Here is a 20,377-nt window from a genome sequence, read left to right as displayed (position 1 = left end):
AGCTGTTTGTATCTCAGGTTTGATTACATTGCTTTAAATGATAGTAAAGTTATATTGTTGTCCGCAAAACTGTGCAATTGAAGTGAAGTTCGGAGTTGCCTATTATTTAAACCCTGTGAATAAAGTATCAGTGAAAATAATTTACAGTACAACTGTCATTCTTTTTAAATTTTTTTCCCCACTTCAGTCATTCAAAAAGCGCTACTTCCAGCTGACGCAGTTGTCGGATAACTCATATATTATGAATTTTTATAAAGATGAAAAAATATCAAAGGAGCCAAAGGGATGTATTTTCTTGGATTCTTGTACAGGAGTCGTACAGGTAAGTTTCAGTTTATTTCATTGTATTATTTGGGTGTCAGATAAATTTAAAAAGGCAAATGGAAGAACACATATGTTAATGTAATAGTGGTCTCATTAGCAGCTTCATGAAATGAAAACACCATTAGTTTTGCTCTTTAAATTGGTGCAAGTACTCAGACTGAGAGGTTACGAAAACCACAGCTGAATTATGGTAGCGGGCCATGCATATGCTCTTTGCCCATGGCACACATGGTGAAAAAAAATACATAAAATATTTCTTTTCACTGAAATTATTTTCTTAGCTGCCAGATTTTACCTCACGCTTACTAAGAGCGCGCTTGCTTATTGTGGGTTAAAGAGACTCAGGTTACAAAGCATCGGCTGTTGGGCAAGTGGTAAATTAATCCTGTATCCTCAGCCTCCTTAAGTCATCACTTTTGGAGGTGATAGAGAGTCTTAATGGCAGCAGGTAGGACAGAGCCTTATTGTTTATTGTGGCTTGGAAAAATAAATAGCCAGAAATGCCTGACACCACCTTTTTTGTTGTTGTTGTTGTTGCTCCTAAGATTGAGTTCTTGGCTTTTTCCCCTCTCTTGCTCTGCCTTTCCTCTAATTCTGTTAATGTATTTAGCTTTTTCTTTTTTTTCCTCTTTTTTTCCATTCTAAATGAGATGTTATCTTAAACAGTATGTTACTGTGGTTGATCTAGCCCCATTTCTCACTAAATAAGAACATTCCTTTTCATTTAGCTGTACTTTACTACTTAAACGGTAAAGATTGGCAACAGTGCTAGTGCAGACCGAGTTGAGGGTTGCTTTGAAATAAACCTTTCAAGTAATGCAAGGGAAGAGCTCCTGATAAACATAAGCTTTTGTTGGTTGGGAGAGCTCTCCTTCACCCTTAAACAGGGCCTTGAGAGCAAGAAAAATAATCAGTGAGTAGTTCACTCCGGGAACAAATATTTGCTGACAGCCCTCTGCAGAACCTCATTCCTGCACCCAGGAAAGTACCCAGCTCTGTAGGGAGTTATTCTTTTCCCTGCGTGGTTCAAAAGGGAGGGATTTTTAAAAATGGCTGTAGGACAGGATGGACATAAATGTGTAGAAGGACAATGATGTTTGGCTGTGTCAGTCCATTGCCTTGAAAGACCCTAGCAGGTAGCTTGGAATTGTGGCAGAAGCAATAGAGGAGATTCTTATACAGAAATCCTGTTTAGGAATTACTGCTTGCTCCTGCTCGCCTGGGGGTGTGTGCTTTCTTTTAAAATGGGTCTCAGCCAGAGGTCTAGTTAAGCCCTGAACATCCCTGTGGTGTGGTTTTAGGTACAGATTTAATGCCATTGCGGAGGGTGCCTGTTCTGCTGTGTTTTTTCTGATGACACTCCATGACAGCAGAAATGTCTTGACTGTAAGATTTCTGTCCTTTTTTGACTAACCTCTGACAAAAAAGCTCAAGAAACCTTTGAAATCCTCCTCCTGAACTTTGATGGCTGCCTTCTAAATCTACAGTGTTCCTGCAAATTGTCCCAAACTGTTTGAACTGTATGTTCTCCTCTCGCCTACCCCCAGACGCTAGTTTTCGTGATTGTTCTTTGATTGACATTTAGAATGGGATGCACAAATTTATGGGCTGTCTTCACTAGCAAGAAGTGATTCTTAGCCAAGGGGGTAATAGGGCAAGTATCATCAGCTCTCAAAGCCTATGACGAACTTAGAATCATGGGCTGAAAAACAAAACCTGGCTTAAGAGTTGCCATAAAAAGGGGAGCCCATAGAATGTGGAGAAAGAGTTGGGTAAAACTGAAGATTTAGAGGAAAACTGTGACGTGAAAGTTCTGCTTTAATGAGTTTTAATACCACTGTAAATCATTTAACTCTCTATGAATGACTTTGAGTTCCTGTTTGATAGAGCTTGAATATCTAAATTGTAGTAAACATCCTGGAGAAATTGCCTCCGGATAAAATAAAAAATACTTCCAAAACAATTCTGTTATTTTGGAAGAATGACCCTGCAGGCATTAGACTTAGCCTGATGTTTCATTTATAGTTCATCCATGGTTTCTTTTTGAATCTTGTATTATTTCCTTCTGGAAGAAGTTTTAAAGTTGAAATTAAGTGTTGAAGATTACAAGTCAACCTCAAGGTCCACGTACCATATGGAAGGACTTAAAAAGAAGCAAACTGAGAAATGGTGCTTTGCTTTTTTTTTTTCCTGTTAACTGATCAGGAAGAAAATAGTTGGCTTTAGATTTGAAACCAAGACTTTGCTGTAGATCTCATCTGCTTGCCAGAAGTCTGAAGTGCAGATGGAAAAGTGGATATTGAAGTTTTCCTGACCTGATGTTTTAAGATTCAGCATGCGAGATGTATTGCTCTATTAGATAATGTCTAATAGTGTTACAGTACCTGATTTAAAGATTTTGGCCATGTCTGTAAGAAGTAGTACATAATATAGACAAGAAATGCATTAATTTCAGTGCTTTTTATACTTTCTGAAGATAAATTGAAATGTAGCATTTTTCCTTATAGATTGTCAATAAATTGGTATACATAATCCACTTTATACAAATCATAGAATCATAGAATAATCTATCTTTAAAATATCTAATAAACTATCTATCTTTATCTGTCTTTAAAATATCTGTCTTTAAAATATCTGTCTTTAAAATATCTGTCTTTAAAATATCTGTCTTTAAAATATCTGTCTTTAAAATATCTGTCTTTAAAATATCTGTCTTTAAAATATCTGTCATCTTTAAAAGTTCTGAATGGCCACTATCTAGGATTCTTGTCATAGTTTTGTTCAACTTCTAGCTCTTGGTCAAGCCCTTGTGTTATGTCAGTAAAAACATGTTTCAGTGAAATTTTAGTCCTTGTTTTACATTAATTTGAATGTATGCGGTGATTGGAGGATTAGAGTGATTTCAGGATCAAGAAAAGTATTGGACACCCAAGAACCAATTGCTACAAAACCCAACCTTATTCTTACCCTATGTTGTGTGAACTAAAATTTGTATCCCCAAAAGAATATTCTCCTCAATAAAGTACTTGAGAGGAAAACTATTTCTTACCAAGAGAAATTCCAGTAGCAGAACTAAAAAATAACATGCACGCACATACACACACACAATCCCAAGTCAGTTTGAAAAGCCAAGATTTGACTGACTCTGTTGACCTGCGTAGCTCCAGAAGTTGTTCAGTCTTAACTGATTCCTGAGCTGGGTCATGACATGTAATATAAGGACTGGAGCAAGTGATTAACAACAGATTGGGTAGGAATCTTCTAAATCATCTTTGCTTCTGGGAAAAAAAAAATGTTCATGGAACTTTATTGTCAGTGTTGGTTCCTGGTCTCCTCCTCTGCTAATCTGTATCACATTTTGCCTCTGTTCCTATTAAGTAAAAATATCACTACCATCCTCACTCTCTGGCTTAGAAGCTATTTTTAGTAACTTGTTGGTATAGGACTGCACTGAGAAATAGTTATAGTTTGTAGAACTACAGGATGCCATGGTCATGTTATTTCAGACTGTTAATGAAGAATAATAAAATTTAGTGACATGGCCTGTTATGGGGTGGATGAATTGTTTTTCATTTGTCAGCATCGCTCCAAGGTTAGATGTGTCAACAGAAGTAATGGCATTTTTCTGGAATATTGAAGACAACAGTGGCACTGATGTCCATAGTCAATGGTTGTAAAAGTTTGATGAAGTAAGAGGGGTAGGATGCATCAGTGTTCTTTCAGATTTAAGTAAGGAGGAGAGACAACTGGTGCAACTGCTTCTATAAAATCCCATCACTTTGTTTAATTTTATTGAGCTGTTTCAGTAACCAAGCACCTGTTAATTCTTATGACAGAAACTTATGGATTAACCATCTACTGCAGGTGAAATCTAGTGACACAAAACAGATCTCAACACAATCTGTTGCCAATATACTGGGCATTGGTTCCTATTCTATGTTTGAAAAGGGTAGCATTGCAAGGATTGAACAGCACTGTACCTCGCCTTTTGCCTCCTGCAAAAAATTGTTGAAATTGCCTTAGTCATCTTAAAAATCCTTTTAACGCAAAGGCTGCAGTGGGAAGTACCCATAGTAATATTTTCATATGGAGGAATTTGTCCTATTGCAATATTCTGGAGCGATTTACTGCTTAATATCTATTCCAAGTTTAAACTCATATCATCCAGAAGCTCTTTCAGAAAAATATAAAATAATAAAATTATGTAGAAATGTTCTTATCCTAACCACAGTGTTTCTAACTTCTTTGGATGCCCAGAAAATGCTACCTTTATGTAGTTTGTTAGCAGCATCTGTAAATATCTCAAACCAGAACATTTTGTAAGTTGTTCACAATTAGCTTTGACCTACTCAGGCCCAACCTCAGCAGTCAGGGATGGAACAGTCGTTGATCACGTGCTGACTTTGCTTGCTTGCTAGTTTGAATTTGGTGAACTCAGTCCTGTTCCCATTGAGTAAATATTCATATGACTTAGCCCTATTTAGTACCTTTTTGAGTGTCTGGTGTGCTGGTGGCTGTAGGAGGCTTGGGCTTTAGAGGTGTTCTGTCCAGACAACTACAACTCATGTAGCAATGCCGTACTTCACCATCAGAGATCTTTCATTATTCCACTTGGGAGGTATTCCCTACTGTTGTTTCAAGTGTTATTGTCCATAGTCATAGATTTCTATGGCTAAATAGAAGACGTGTATTTGGCCACAGAAGATCTTAGATACACAAAGACCCAAGAATAAATTGACATAATTTGCGTTTATATCGCACTACTTGGATTTTCTTTAAAGCCACTGAATTTTGCTTGAATGTTATTTTTAAGGAGTGACCATATACAAGTCCACCTTATGGATGCCTTTTTCAGTACCTTTTTAGAATTAGTTCTAGCGTTTATTTTTCTTTTCCTTTTGTTCCAACAGAATAACAGGCTTAGGAAACATGCCTTTGAGTTGAAAATGAATGACCTCACATACTTTGTGCTGGCAGCTGAAAATGAGCAGGATATGGATGACTGGATTTTCACTCTCAACAAAATCCTGCAAATAAATCCAGAGGGAACCATTCAGGAGAGGAAAAGTGCAGATCTCACTGATCTGAAACTTGGTAAGAGTGAATAGTGTCCTGCATTGGTTTTTCTTAATCAAATGCAAAAAATTGAACCTTCAGATATCACTATTGAATCATTTTAACTACCCGAGTCTGTAATGGATTCTGCACCTATTGATTTTGACGAAGCAGCACCAGTCCTTTGGCAATCCCTGAACAATGTCAGCTAACTCCCCACAGATCATTTTCAAAAGGCTGTGGGGGGAGGTAAAGCTGCTCCCCACAAAGTCAGCAGGAGCAACGTGGCTCTGCTTTGCGCATGCAGCTCTTTTTGAAATATAGTCCTCTCTGTCAATGATCTTGCTAGTACTTTGTGGTTTACTGTCTTGGGAGTCTGAAGGTTTTAAAGAGTTTTGTGCTGAAGAGAGGTTAGGTCAGTTCTTTTTCCAGCGTTTTGTTTTCCTTAAAAATCTGGAGCTAATAATTAAAAAAAATACCAGCTGTGTTATATTGCTCTTCCCCTGGAAGCTTATTGACTTTTCATTTCTTGCTTTTTGAGTTTGCGTATTAATATGCATTCGCTGTGGAAGAAAGAATTGGATGCCCTGTTATACTGCAGTCTTCATGTGGCAGTAACTCATTCCTCCACATAATAAATCCACGTTCAGTTTGGATGAACCCCAGCTGAAATTCTAAGGCTGAAAACACTTGAAACCTTAACACGGATTTGAACTGCTTGTGCTCTGGGCTGAATCAAAGCTTTGAATCCACATGCATCTGAGTCTTGGGGAAGTTCAGAGCTAATTGAAGGCTTTAGGCTGGTGTTTATAATAAATTCTGATTTTGGAGGGACAGGATACTCTTTGTATAGCCAAAGGTGCTTTTATGATTTGGAGGCGAAAGAGACTTGCACTTCAGAATCAGAGAAGTACTTCTGAAAATCCCACCCATAAGGGATATTAATGAAACAGGAAGAAATATGTGCACAAAAGGTCAAAGACATAAGGCTAACAGAAAACAGAAGTTTCTACTAGTGGAGAAAAAAAACCCTGATAACAAGCAACAGGAATGTGCTATGGAGTTAACTTGTGAAAAGGCGTGATGCTTTCTTGGCAGAAGAGCCCTAAATGGCTGTAATGACTTATTTTGCGTTGGGCTGAATTACCTAGTGAAAGCAGAATGGTCCCTGGTGAGCTAAGTAGAGCAGAGGGTTTGCTGTATAGTGTTGTTCTCTGGATCCATAGATTTGCGGCTCATGGAGTCCAGACTGCATCCCTCCCCTTCCCAAAGAGCGAGTAAGGTCCTGCCTGCCTAACTGAAGATTCCCTTTACTGGGAGTCCAAAATATTTCCGTTAACGTAAACCTTCAATGTTACCTCAGAAGGGACTGAGAGAGCAAAGGAAGGTGTCCTTGCTGTGGGCACGAATATTTGTCATGAAGGAATGTGTCAGACATTTCACTGAGTAGAGTCAGGCCTCTTGTTTGAAAGCTTAGATATGGACTAAGTTACTGTATGCAGCAGTGGGAAATGAGGTTGAGGAGGACAGGGGTTTGCATTAGTATCTCTTCCATTTGTTAGCCTGATGATACTAAAGGGAATAAAAAGAAATAGCAGGAGCATAGCTTTCCGTTTCTTTCCTTTTTTTTTTTTTAACCCCAATGGTAATAGCAAGTATAGTAAAAACATTTGCACATTTGTTTTTTTTCTTCTTTTCAAGACCCTGCAGAAGTTTCAGTGAATTATGACTGCTCTCAAGAAGAGACTGATTCTTCAGAGAACATCTTGCACCCTGACTTTGCAAAAGTAATGGATGTTATATTTGTCTTTACAAGCTTAGTGGAAAGTGCTACCTAGGTGAAGAACGCCTGCCCATAGATGTCATAAATATTGTGAAGGGTTTGAAAATACAGCACAGCCCATTGTGATTGTTAGAGTCATGACAAATGACAGGAATAATTTTCTTTCTGAACAGCTGATGGCTTTGTTTAAATGAGAAAAGCTTCACTGTGGTTTGATTTAGACCTGTGAAGTCACTAAGGATCTGGTCCCTGCAGTTATCTGTAAAACACTTACTCTTTTTAACTGCATTTCAGAAGAGTTTGGCCCTTAGAGAGCCAGGATTTCCTGTGTGACTTGCAAGGAAACGAGCTGTGAACTCTTCATCACCTTCTGTAATTTCATTGAAAGATGCATGTAGTATCAGGAGAGGCGTTTTGTTCCTCGTCATGTGGAGGAGATAATTATAGGCAGTGCTAAGAAGTTTTTTGATGAAAAGCTAGATTGGAAATATTTCGCTGCTTTTTCTTAAATGAATGTATGATGTTTGTAATCTTCTGTCAGGGAGCTACTATAGATACTATCTATCTACCCAGCCAAGTGCTATTCGTGGATGTTACTCCCACAGATTTGAACTGAAAGCTGTATATGCAAATAAGGACAGAATTTGGTCTACATTTTACTGGAGGTTGTATTCATATCTATGAAGTGGTCACCTAGAATTTAAAACCAAAAACAAATAATAAAAAAAAGCCAAAATAAAAACAAAACAACCAACCAGTTAAAATGTAACTGAGTTTATGTATTAAGGATAGTGGTAGTATCTGATCATCTTGTCTGTGGATAGATACTTTTGAATGGTTTAGTTAAAGCAGGTATCTCAAAGGTATGTTAAAATTATCTCAAAGGCCACTGTTGGCCTGCAGGTGGCTTCAGGAAGTTGTTGAGTTGTTTTGATCAGAGAGCTTATTTTTAACCTAGGCACATGTCCATCAGAAATAAAATGGGCGTGACTGATCCTGCCTCGTGGCAGAAGGATGGATGGGGAAGAGGAGTCCCAGCCTTACCTTTGGGTGACACGCTGCAGTCGGTGTGCCTGCCCACCTGTGAGGCCGCGCTGCACTTTCCTGCGCCCCTTTCTGCCCTTCCCCCGACACAAGTGGTTTTCTGTGGGGGTGGTTTTTTTTTTTTCTTCCGCAACTTGGGAATCCCTAAATGGATTTTAGTGCAGCGATCCACTGTTCTGACATCTTACACAATGGATTCCTTAGTTAACAGATAGGAACTTGAATTACTCAAATGATCTATTTTGAGGTTCCTTAGAAGTATATCGTGGCCTGAAAATCCCTGCTTCACAAGCATATAACATTCAGAGTGCCTGAAGGTGCTTTGGGATGACTACTGCAGAAATGAGAAGTGTTGTTACAAGTGAAACATTGATCATTCATTTATAAGTCTAACAACTCTATGGATTTCTGTTCTTGTGCAGAAAACTAATTTATTATCTGTCACCACAGTACATCACAGAAACAGAAGAAACGGTGAAAGCCTCTCGAAATACAGAGCGACTAAATCTTTTCTCTTTGGATCCTGATATAGTAGTAAGTGAAATATTTTTCTTTTTAAGTTCTTAGAACTATTAAAATACATGTGGTCTGAGCTAACTGGGTTAGCAAAGCCACCAGAGTGGATTGGAGTTCAGCCAGCAACTGGGTATACCCGAGACTTCAGCTTTGAAGAGTGAAGGGTGCTATCTCTAGTCCGTAAAGATTTTTATATAGACTGTGCCCGTGTCTGATCACAGAGTGGTTGAGGATGGAAGTGACCTCTGGAGGTCATCTAGTCCAGTCTAGCTAAGCTTTGAATTGTTAAAGCAAACAGAAAATACTGCAGGAGAGAACTTCCTCTTGGATTGGGAATGTTAAAAGAACAGTGTTTTTATTGTTATTCATTACACTGAATTTGAGTACAAAAGCGTGAATGGATATAAAAAGCGGTGGGAAGGTACAGTTGGAGGTACAAAAGGCTAGGCTATCTATGTGAAACAAAGTTTAACTGGAAATGTAGGAAGTGCAGGTTGCTTTTCTTTTTGTCTTCAGCTTGCTTATCATTTAGTGGCAGAGATCATGATTCAAAGAATGTTCCTTGCACTGGATATAAATTCATTGGTGATATAACTGGAGACTTTATTTTAGTTAAAAAGGAGACATAAGTAAAATCAGGATCAGTATATACTCAAACCTGTTGTCAATCAACTGTAGTGGCATTATTAAAAGTATTAAGCAAATTGAAATAGTGGTGTGGTGTATAAGTAAGGGGAAAGGAGGGGAAAGGTCTCAAATCTAATCCTAAAACGTGGTGTTATAGTCTGAAAATATGAGGCTGTTTAATCTATATGAGGAAATTAAAAGCTAAAGTTTCAAAAGCAGTCAATAAACAAGAAAAAAATCTGTTCTAAAGTTATAGGATCCTTAATTCTGCCTCTGACATTATGTATGTTCTCAGGCAATCTTTTTGCTTTGCTTCCTAATCTACAAATTAGGAATAACACTCATTTACAATGGTAACGTGAAGCTATCAGCAGGGACTTTTTTGAGGTTTTCGGGTGCTTCAGTGATTGTCAAGACCTTTAAAAAGCTTACTTCATTTTGTAATGCCATGCTTTTCATATGTGTAACGAATGCCCAACTTATTTCAGTCATTGAATCCTCAGAAAAAGGAGTTTCCAGGGACAAACTCTGTGATCAAGCCATTTGAAGAAAAGCCAGCAAAGAGGATCCTGATAACTTGCAAATCCCTCAGTTTGAATCTCCAGGCCTGTGTTACTGAAAATGAAAATGATCCTTCAACCAATGTAAGCTTTGTGATTTTTCTCTCTTTTTTTTTTTCTTTCCCCTCTCTGTGCACTTGTTATTTTGGAAAGAGAAGGTAAAAGGAAAGCTGTATCACGCACGCATACTGCATTCACTCCTCCTTCTCTGCCTGTCCCTTTGGATTGAATAATAAAATTGATGGTCTTCTCAGTAAACATTTTGAAGCTAATTCAGATTGTAGGCTGTTAACTATGGTTCATTGAGGAATTAAAAATATTAAAATCCTTGAGGATTCTTAACAATTGCTATAAGAAGAACAAGTTTAAACTGCCAAGACCTATGTAGGGAGGCAATTGAATATCAGTTGCTGGTGAACTGTTTTTCAGAGAGAGACCAGGAACCAAGCAGATTAAATTACAAAAGAGAAGGCAAAATAGAAAGGACTGGATGCTTCATCTAGTGTAACAGCCCAGCTAAAAACAGGACAAAACAGAAAATTTTGCTTATTCTTACTTCAAGAAAAAAGGGCAGGGAAAAGCGATGTGTAGCTGTCAGTCCATAGCTTCTAGTTAGTTCTCTGAAGCAGGGAAGTTTTGAGAAACTAGCGTCCTGGCAACTCAACTTCCATACGTTACATATTGAGGCATTGATTATTTTTTTTAATTTTTTTTTTTTTTCATTTGAAGATGACCTCTACAGTGAGTGCATACTCAGCATGATGTAATCAATACTTTTTTTTTTTGGCAGACTGGAATAACTGTTTAAATGAAGTCATGATGACTGTACCAAGGGCATGCAATAATTCACTACAGAGGCTGAAAAAGCATAGAATATTGTACCTGCCATGCGTTGTTCCTTATCTCCAAAGTTTTAAGATTCTGATTTCTGGACAGCTCAGAAGGTGTTATTCTGAGACTGATTTATTTCATCAGAACTACGGAGGCTCTTTGGAGGTTACTTGCAGTCATAGGACTTAATTCCCTGGTACTATGCGATAGAATAAGTGGGTACTGTCAGAGCGGTTTGAATGCTCTTGGTTTTGTAGCAAAATGGAACACGTGTTTCCCACAGAATAATACACCCACGCATTTGTGTTTGTACCAGTAAACATTTTTCATCTACTTAACATTTGTCGTCTTTGTACTGCATTTCTGACTATCCCTGGAAAGCCCACCCTCACTCTTCCTTCTTTTATACTGATTCTGAATCTACATTTTAAAAATCCTGTAACATGTTTCTCTGGGGCTCTGTTCATTTACTCTAGTAGTTATCTGTGACACATACATTTGTTTTTTATTCTGCGAGTTTTGGAGTTAGTTGTCAATTACTGTTCTGGCGCATTATTAACAAACTAGCTTTAAAAGCCCCTAAAATTACTTGGTTGGAAACTAACTTTGGCAGGGGTGTGTGTGAGTGTGTTTTTAATGGATCTCATAATTTGTAAATAATGTTTGTTTGCTTTCTTTTTTTCTAGCTGCAGGAACTTATTAAAAGATAGAGTTTTACCCCCTTGGTCTCAATTACTGCTACATTATGTTTCTGGTGTTTTCTCCAGGTAGAGCCTTTCTTTGTGAGCGTGGCACTGTACGATGTCAGGGATGGCAGGAAGATCTCTGCTGATTTTCATGTGGATTTGAACCACACACTCGTTAGACAGATGATTTCAGGTTCCTCATTTTCATTAGAAAATGGCACTGTTGACAATATAGACTCAAATGAAACGGAAGAACCACAGATCAAGGGGTTCCCAGAAGAATGGCTGAAATACCCAAAACAGGTATTCCACATGTGACTTGCATGACTTAGTGACTTGTGTGACTTATTTTAGTTCAGTAGTAGTATTCATTTTCATGAGAGAATTTATTTGTGCTGTACCAATGGTTCTTATTTTCAAGAATACTCATTTTTTGTCTATCAGTGGTACTTGTATACAGGTGCTTGATTTTTGAGCTCTTCATATAGACTTTAAAACCATTTACAATCAAAACTTTGAAAAAAGTTAGTGTCTGTTATTTAGAGAAACCACCCGTGTTTCCTGTGCTCTTTGGTTTCGTTTGCTGACCTCTCCCAAACCAGCCAAACAAAACTGCAACTTAAAGCGACACCTAGATGCTGCATTAATCTCGGAGTACTTCCCCATTCTTGTTGCTGCTGTAAGCCTTACCCCAAAACCCCGTACATTACCTTTTCTTCTCCCTGTCATTCCCCTGAGGTGTGACCAATTTAGGCCAGTATTTAAGCACTGTCCAAGAGGAACAGTTAGGTTAGGTGATGCTAATGTGGTCATACTGCTTCTTGACTTGAGTCAGTCTGTTTGCAAGGTGCTGCATGGGCACGAGCTTGCTTCAGCACCAGCACAAAGGATTTTTGTCTGTCGGGCTGTATGTAGAGATGATAATCCTCAATAATCCTTTCTGAATTTGTTTTGTTACTGTTTCCATCAACAGAGAGCACCAGCAGTATTTAATTTCTCCAGTACTGCTATATACTTTTTAACTGTCCTCTCTTTTATCCACAGGCTCTTTTCTCCATAAGTAATCCTCATTCTGAGATTGTATTGGTGGCAAAAATAGAAAAGGTGCTTACAGGAAACATTGCCAGCAGTGCTGAGCCTTACATTAAGAATCCTGATTCTTTTAAGGTAACAGGAACATCAGTTTGGCAGCTTCAGCCTGTTGGAAGCTGAAGACACTGCAAATTGTGCTCACAAATCTCACCAGTGCGTGGTTGCTGAACAGGTCAAGCTCACAGGAGGCGCACACCTAAGAAAGCAAACGTCCAAGTTCCATTAACTGAATGAATCAAGTACCATTTGTCTGCAACATACGAATCCATTCACGGTGCAATCCTATGCTAGTTATATCTTAGCAGGGTGAAATTCTTTTTCAGCAATCTTTTAGAAATTATGAGTTAGTGCGCTTCATAAACAAGAAAAGTTTGGGTTGGCACCTGTTTCTCACTGAGAGCAGGCAGTGCGTCTGCATTGGGTATATTACAGACAACTGGAATAATAACTGTAATTAACAAAGTTCTGACTAAAGGGATGGTGAAAGGGTTTAATTCATCAGCAGCATCATATTCATCTGTGATGTCTTTGCTGTCCACCCAGAACCTTCTGCTATGGTCAGTATCAGACTAAATTATTTTAGGGACACTATACAGCCTCTTCAGAAGAGGAGTGCTTGGATGTACTTTGTGCTGCATTTCAGATATTACAATGATATTGATGAAATAATTCATATTTTCTTTGTTGTAGTGTGCACAGAAAGTGTTAAAATCCAATAAGCAGTTCTGCAGCAAGCTGGGGAAATACCGTATGCCGTTTGCTTGGTCAGTGAGGTATGTATCAATTCTTTTTATGATTTTATAAGCATCTTATAGCTTATTCTGTTCTTGGACTTGTATCCTTTTATTCTTTTCCACTTGTTCTGCCTGAAGCTAAGCAAGGCTTTCTGCATGGTCCAGGACCCCAGAACATCCTGCAGCTTTATTATTTCATTGCCCTATTTTTCATACAGCTGAACATTGGTTACTTTCTCATTTTGTGTTACTGTGGCAGAATCTTTTCTTCAGGTATGTAGTGAAGTTGCCAGGGAGTAGCAAAGGTGGCTGACAGAATATCAATTTATCATGAGCTCCAACAGTGGTTTGGTGCTAAAAATTACCAAAGAGACTTCAAAGTCACAGTTCTCACAGGAATTTTTTACAAAGATAATTACAGTCTGAAATAGAGTTGCAATGGCCACCTAAAATATAGGTGCACAAGTTTGTAGCTCTGTTCTTGTTATGATACCTGTCAGGTTTTAGGAAAAATCTACCTAAGGATTTGGAGGTTATGCGGACCCTAAAACAGTGCCTTGGGGGTGATATTGAAGGATTATGCTTCAGATGCTCTTGCATTTTTAGTGGTTAGTAGGTGACAGCTGTTATTTTCTTGTTTGGCAGGTCAGTTGGGTTTTATTGCAGGTCAGTGCAGTGGCAGTGATGGATTTTTATTCTTCCTCTCTCCTGGATAATTTCTCGCTGGTCTCACCCTTAAGATGGAGGCACCCCTGTGCCTCTTGATTTCCCTCAACCAAATTAAGTCACAAAACCACATATGGCTTTCTTATTTCTGTCCTCCCTTTCAGTTTCCATGTAATTCCTTTCTCTGTTCTCTCTGGTTTTTCCTCCTTGGTCTTCTGTAATTTCCTCAGTTTACTGCTGCCCTGGGATGAGAGAGCTCCAGGACTGAGACCCTCCTGTGTGTCCCTGTGACAGCTCACCCTTCTTTCTGCCATGCATAGAACAGGGAATATAACATCTTGTATTCCCTGTAAAAAGGAAAGCTGCCGATTGCCAAGTGAAAGCATTCCTTCTCCTCTGTGGCTTCTGTTCTGACCATGGCAGGCCAGGTGGAGAGCTGCCTGAAACTGTAGGGAGGAAGAAGGAGTAAGTGCTAAGTGAAAAAGTCCCACTGTGGCATTGCCCATGACCGTGAGGGACAGCTGTGTGGCTCTGGGCTTCTGGTGTGGAGGTATGGAGCACCAGAAGTGCACAGTTTCCCCTGCTGCATGTAGGGGAAAGCTTATGATTTTAGAATATGATGCTTAGATGGCAAAGGAGAAAACACTCAGTAAGGTACAGCCATTTGAAGAGTTCATTTATTTTTTATTGACATACATTTTTGTCAATATCCAGTAGGAACAGGAGAAGTACGTGCATGCTCAAGAGAAAGGCAGATAATGTGTTCTGATCTGTCATCTCAAGCTCAAGGATACTCATTAATATTTACTACTTCTGTATAGCCAAAGGACCATTCATCAGAACTATATTGATGGTTGTCTCTTGGGTTGACAGCGCTACTTTTAGCATGTAATGGCAAGAGGTGCAGGCTTGACATCAGGCTGACTCGAGGTTTTTTATTAACTCTGTCCTGCCTGTCTGTGGTGGTACCATCAGTGATACTTCCTGTGCAACTCAGTCATTGCTGTAGCTATCTTTAGGTGGCATGATGATTTTCACTAGTTCAGGGTCTGCCTAGTCACTCTTGCATGGAGGATAAGCCTAAAATGTTCTTCTGCATCTTCAGCAAATCTTATCTCAGAGCGTTTCTTGCCAAAAAAAAAAACCCCAAACCAAAAAAAACCCACCACAAAAAAGAGAAAGTTTTTCTTCTTTTGAAGGAAGTGCATTTCCCGTTCATAGGATTCTGCAAGTGGCAACCCCTATTGCCTCTCGGTGGGAGGGAGTAGGCAGGACAGGGTTTGGGCTGCGCTGTACTATACTGTACGTGGACGCTTGGCTGTGTACGTGGCGTGGCTGTACCGCTCAAGCATGTTACGTAGTACTGGGCCTTGGCCCAGAATTGTAGCTGCAGGTCTGCACTTGCTCTGCCTAAGAGAAATCCAGCAAACATGAATGAAGTTTTTACTTCCATCCCTGTAAGGTGGATAGCACCTTAAATGCCTGTCAAGCTATGGTGCACTGAGAAAATGCTGCTTTTCAGAAGATTCTCCTCTCCTTTCAGTTCTGTGTTCTTTTAGGTATTTTATCATTAAAATACCAGTTGTCAACTCCTTGGTCATCTCAGATGTAGTGTTATAGCTGCATAAATTTATTTTGTAATAACAGGCCACTTTGATTTGGAGTAAGGAATAAAATCTTGATTAGGTCGAGCTTGACTAATAAATAGTGCTCCACCAGATTTAAACCTGTGAGTTTTTTGTTCTCAGTACTAGAACTGAGGGTTCTCGTTAACATGGTATATGATAGATGTGATAGCAGCAGCTCCTGTGACCACAGCCATGTGAGCAGAAGCGTTTTCTATAGATGGATTGCTCTGCTCTGCTTAACTACTACTCATCTAAGTGGAGCACAGCAGTTGCTGCTGCTGCACCCAACAGTATGTATAGGGTAAATGAACAGAGTTTGCCCTTTTGGGAATTCGTTGCAAATTGGTTAATTGGCAGAGGCTGGAATGGGGCAAAGAACATAAGGCAGGATGAGAGCAATACAGCTCCGTTTGAGCGGAGCTTGCTAGTGTGATGCTTAGTACAGTGGGTATGGAATATCTGGGAGTCTGAGCCTTTCTGTCTGTTTCCTTGAGACTTTTGGTCAATGGAAACCATTGGCTCTAGTCCCATACTCTTTCAGTTTCAGAGATGGCAATGACTTGTTTCATTGGGTATTCTCTCCGAAATTACAGGCTGCTTTTTCAATGTGCAGCCCACAGTCTTAGAAAATAAGATCAAAAGGATCTCCACATCATACATTTTTGCTTTCCCTAGGATGGGATCAAGTCATGCCTAAATACGTTTGTCTAGCCAATATTTCTGTCTGTGATTTCCCAAATATAAATGGGAATATATGCTTGTGGTGTTAGCAAATGCACAGCGAGTTCAACATTTTGCAGACTTACTGTGTGTGTGTTACACAGATGGCCAGCACATGGGCAGGGGACATAGCTGGGGTTTGTGGACATCCCTCAGTTCCAGGAGGCAATGTTTTTGGATGGCATCCTAATTCGGTGCTTCACTACCCATACCATTGAAAAGCTTTCCTCCCATCTGTAGAATTAATTACAGAAAATATACTTGGGTGTGTTTATCAGCTCTTAAAGTTTTTTATTATAATTCACATGAGATAAAACAGTTTAAAAATAATTGACTAAATACACCACACGTGTGAACTTGTTGTTATCCATGATGTTGCACAAGGAATTTATTTAGTTCATGGGGTCAAATTCTGCGCTCATTTACATCTGTTTGTATATTAACATTATTCATAACTCTTTTTGGTAAAAGCAAAGTATAATTTGGCCCTATAAAATCTATTTCTATTTTCAGAGCTTGAAATTAGAAGTTTCCACAGGAGGCTATCACTCTACAGGGGAAAAAATGGTTTGGCTATGATAAATAGCAAAACCCTGGGTTTGGAAATGTGTTTTCCAGTTATTTCATTCTGGCATTAACCACACTCCTGTTCTTGTGTGGAAATTTTCCCCCCTTAAAGCAGTTACAGATGGCCACAGTGTGATTTTTACATACGCATTCAGCGAGCCAAAATCTTGACAGTTGAGTATTGTGCATGTGACTAAAACTCTTAATTAGCTTATGTGGCATCCAGTTTGTTAGCATCGTTCAAAAGCATGACTCAGGGTTCCTCCCTGATTTCTTGCTGGCGTTGGTGGTTTCTGGTGTCTGTCTGCTCTCGCAGGTATAATTATGGTATGTGTTAGTGTTACAGTGTGTCAAATTCATCTTCCATTCTCATATTCCTGCCAGAACTGCCAAAGTTTGCAAATATGTGCCTGGGCTACATATTGTAGATGTTGGGAAGCTTCACTCACAGAGATTAGTTTTTTACACTCTGCTATTCCTTCAAACCTTCTCCACCCTCGTAAAACTGCACGTTTTAGAGCCTAATATTTGAATCCTTCGACACCTTGGGCAGCTGCTGGTTCGGTTCTTAGCTGGCGTAGGTTGATGTAGCTGAAGGTAGTGAGGCTGCACTGATTTACAGTAGCTGCAGATCTCACACTGAATCTCTAACCCTAGAGGTGAGCAATTTTACCACAAATCATAAGCCACTACTTAAAAAGTAGCTTTTTCAATGTTAAATTATGAACATGGTGTACATTTTCCATGCTTAAAGAATTTTTAACATTGTGGACTATCAGCTAACAATGTCAGAACAGTAGAATCATAGAAACACTTTAAATGCTGAGATGATGTTTCATTTCCTTTAGTGAAATCTGTTAATTTGTTTTGCCCTAAATTAACACCGTCAGAGAATCTCTTCAGGATTTTAGTTCTGTGAAATTTTTCTAATTAAAATCTCTCTGGTAAGTAAGTAACTGGCAGCAATGAATCATTAATATATTAGAGAAATATTGGACTCCTGGATTGTAAAAGTGTTTTATTAAATTTCCTTTTCTTGGCTGTGACAGTTGTCATTTCCAAATGCTTTCAGTATGTTCACTGTGACAAGGATCACTTTCATTCCACCTGCACCCAGCGGCCTGAAAGGATCTAGCAAAACATGGGATTGTGGTTACTTAACTGCAGATGTAATACTTGCTGCTCTGGCAATTCTTCAGCTTGAATGAGCCAGGGGAACAGAGGCACCAGTATGGTTTGACCAGCAGAAAGACATCTAACTCTTCCCTGAGTGCATAAAACATACCTGGTTTTAAGAAGGATTATCTTGTTTTCAATGAACATTTAATTTGCTCTTGTAGTGGCAATGGGCTACTGTGTGTAAGTTGGAGGGATACAAATACCTGTTTTGTATTGTGGATACCTGGCTTCATGCCTTTAATTTTGTCCTGGGTATATTATCTAGGCTAGGATATTCTGCTGAACTGACGAGGAGCAGTTCTAGAGGTAGGGCATATGATACCCAGCTAACCCTGATGCTGGGGAGGAGTGGTTGTAGGCAGGAGGACTCTGTAAAACGCTTCTGACTCCAAACCAGAGTGGCCGAAGTGGAGGAGGTGACGATGCCGTGTACCTGAGCCTCCCGGGAGACAGTGCTTGGTGCTCAGCACCACTGACCCCGAGTAAGCTACTGCTGGACAAACCTGGTTCTTTTTCCTTTTACACTGTGAACATTCCCAGCCCTGCTGCGCTGAGCAGTGGTTTGCTCGGTGTCAGAGCCTGCACTGGAATTAGCTAATAAGCTGCAGCAGAGCCTGGGTTTGCTCAGCATCACACTGCAGAGCCCAGTGGCACGACAGAAATCACTCACTGAATGTTTTAGTCCTCTCTCTAATTCTGGAAAAGGAAGCAGTGCTGAGTCCAAGAAACATCATAGTGTCACCAATACTGTAGTAATTATTAAATCTTATCTTTTTTTCATTTCTTTTTTTTTTGTCTGACAGCAGTGTAATGGGATTTGTAAAGTAAGTGGTGGCTGCCAGAAATTAGATCTGCTTTCTCCGTAATAACAAGATTTTTGACATGGCATGTTGGTGTGGATCTTATTCCCTCTAACTGCTGGAGGCAAAAATCTGATAGAAGCGAGTTGATTATTCTCTACAGTTACAAAGAAATGAAATAGTGGTGCTTCTCTCAGTTAATTAAGTTAAGACGTGTTGCATTTATACTTATCCCTGGGATCCTCTTCCAAAGGTTTACTCCATTATTTTGCATCTGGCAACAATTTGTGCTGGCATCAATACTTCTTCTCACTGGCAGTGGAACAGAGAAGTAAATTAAGGAACAAGATTGGCCAAATGATTCACAAAACAGCACTTAGCGTCAAGAACATTTCACTTGTGTTAAGAAATGTTTTTGCATACTACCGTTGAATCCAAGGTTCATTAATTTGGATAGCTGTTACATTATCCAGTCCAGCCAGCATGTGTAACCCTTGGGGATATACAAAGGGCACTAGAATGTCTAATTAAGTCCTGCAAGTGTCAATGAGCAGGAATGGAAATATCTGGGAATGTTTTCCTGTGCTCACAACAGCTGATACTTACTGTTACCAGTTACAGATGGATATCTTTTTTCCACTTCATTTGGCGCTTTGTAGCTAGTTCACCAAAAATTTAGTCAATGCTCCACAAACTTGTTTTGTGAAGAAAAGCTAAGCCCCAGTGAGTTGGTGTCATGCTCCTGGAGGACACAGAACAGATTTAATGCATAGGAAGGTTCAGTAGAGGTTTCTAACCTGGTTCTGCAAAAGCATACATGGTGAGATGTAGTGGTTGGGATTTGTCATCTTGCTGTGATTTCTGTTATTTAAAATTATCGTGATCTTCATTGGATAATAACTTCTTGGACGAAGCTACCTACTGATGTAATGAATTCTTCAAAATGCTTCCTTGAAATAAGGAGAAGGCAGCCTTGCAACCAGGGTGATGGAGGGGCGGGTGGTAGCAGAGGGCTGGCTCCAGTGAGGTGCTGTATGCTTCCAGCTTTCTCAAGTGAGACTTAGCTACAGAACAGGGGGAAAAAATGGTGGATGCTGAACTCGATGATGATCTGTTCTAGCATTAAACCCCAGCAGCTCCCAACTGTGAGCAGTCACAACTCATCTGAGGACAGTGGGGACTGTCTGCGTTGTGTAAGATTAAACAAGGACTGAGACTGCACGTGCGAGTAAGCTGAAATTGCCTGTGCTCCTGCAAACATACAGCTCGGAAGCTTTCTTGTCTGAAGCTCTGCAGAGAGCCCTTGAATTTGTGTAAGAATTCATATGATAACCCTGTTAAAAGATTACATGACAATTTCAAATGTTCAAATACGTATGGGTGCGTGTTTATAAACATGTCATTTTTCTTTCTTTATAGACCAGTGTTTAAAGATAATCAGGGAAATGTTGACAGAGACTCCCGATTCTCACCTTTATTCAGGCAAGAAAGTAATAAGATTTCCATGGAAGATTTGATTAAACTAATAGCAGAATACAGAAGGTAAGGAACAGTTTTTAATTTGG

The 20,377-nt window shown here is 39.3% G+C and overlaps 1 protein-coding gene across 15 annotated transcripts in view; it reads left to right on the top strand.

Moving 5' to 3' along the window:
• The window catches only part of DOCK10 (dedicator of cytokinesis 10), a 161,447-nt gene that overhangs the window by 82,353 nt on the left and 58,717 nt on the right, over positions 1-20,377 (top strand). For all 15 annotated transcript variants that reach the window (XM_074591139.1, XM_074591140.1, XM_074591137.1 and 12 more), the window contains exons 7-15: positions 188-322; positions 5,235-5,418; positions 7,081-7,166; positions 8,657-8,740; positions 9,838-9,993; positions 11,508-11,729; positions 12,471-12,593; positions 13,209-13,291; positions 20,232-20,354. In XM_074591139.1, coding sequence (XP_074447240.1) covers positions 188-322; positions 5,235-5,418; positions 7,081-7,166; positions 8,657-8,740; positions 9,838-9,993; positions 11,508-11,729; positions 12,471-12,593; positions 13,209-13,291; positions 20,232-20,354 — 1,196 coding nt within the window. The remainder of the gene's footprint in view (positions 1-187; positions 323-5,234; positions 5,419-7,080; positions 7,167-8,656; positions 8,741-9,837; positions 9,994-11,507; positions 11,730-12,470; positions 12,594-13,208; positions 13,292-20,231; positions 20,355-20,377) is intronic.

Source organism: Larus michahellis, chromosome 6, assembly GCF_964199755.1.
Source record: "Larus michahellis chromosome 6, bLarMic1.1, whole genome shotgun sequence".
Classification (NCBI taxonomy): Eukaryota; Metazoa; Chordata; class Aves; order Charadriiformes; family Laridae; genus Larus; species Larus michahellis.
This window is presented reverse-complemented; position numbering and strand designations above follow the sequence as displayed.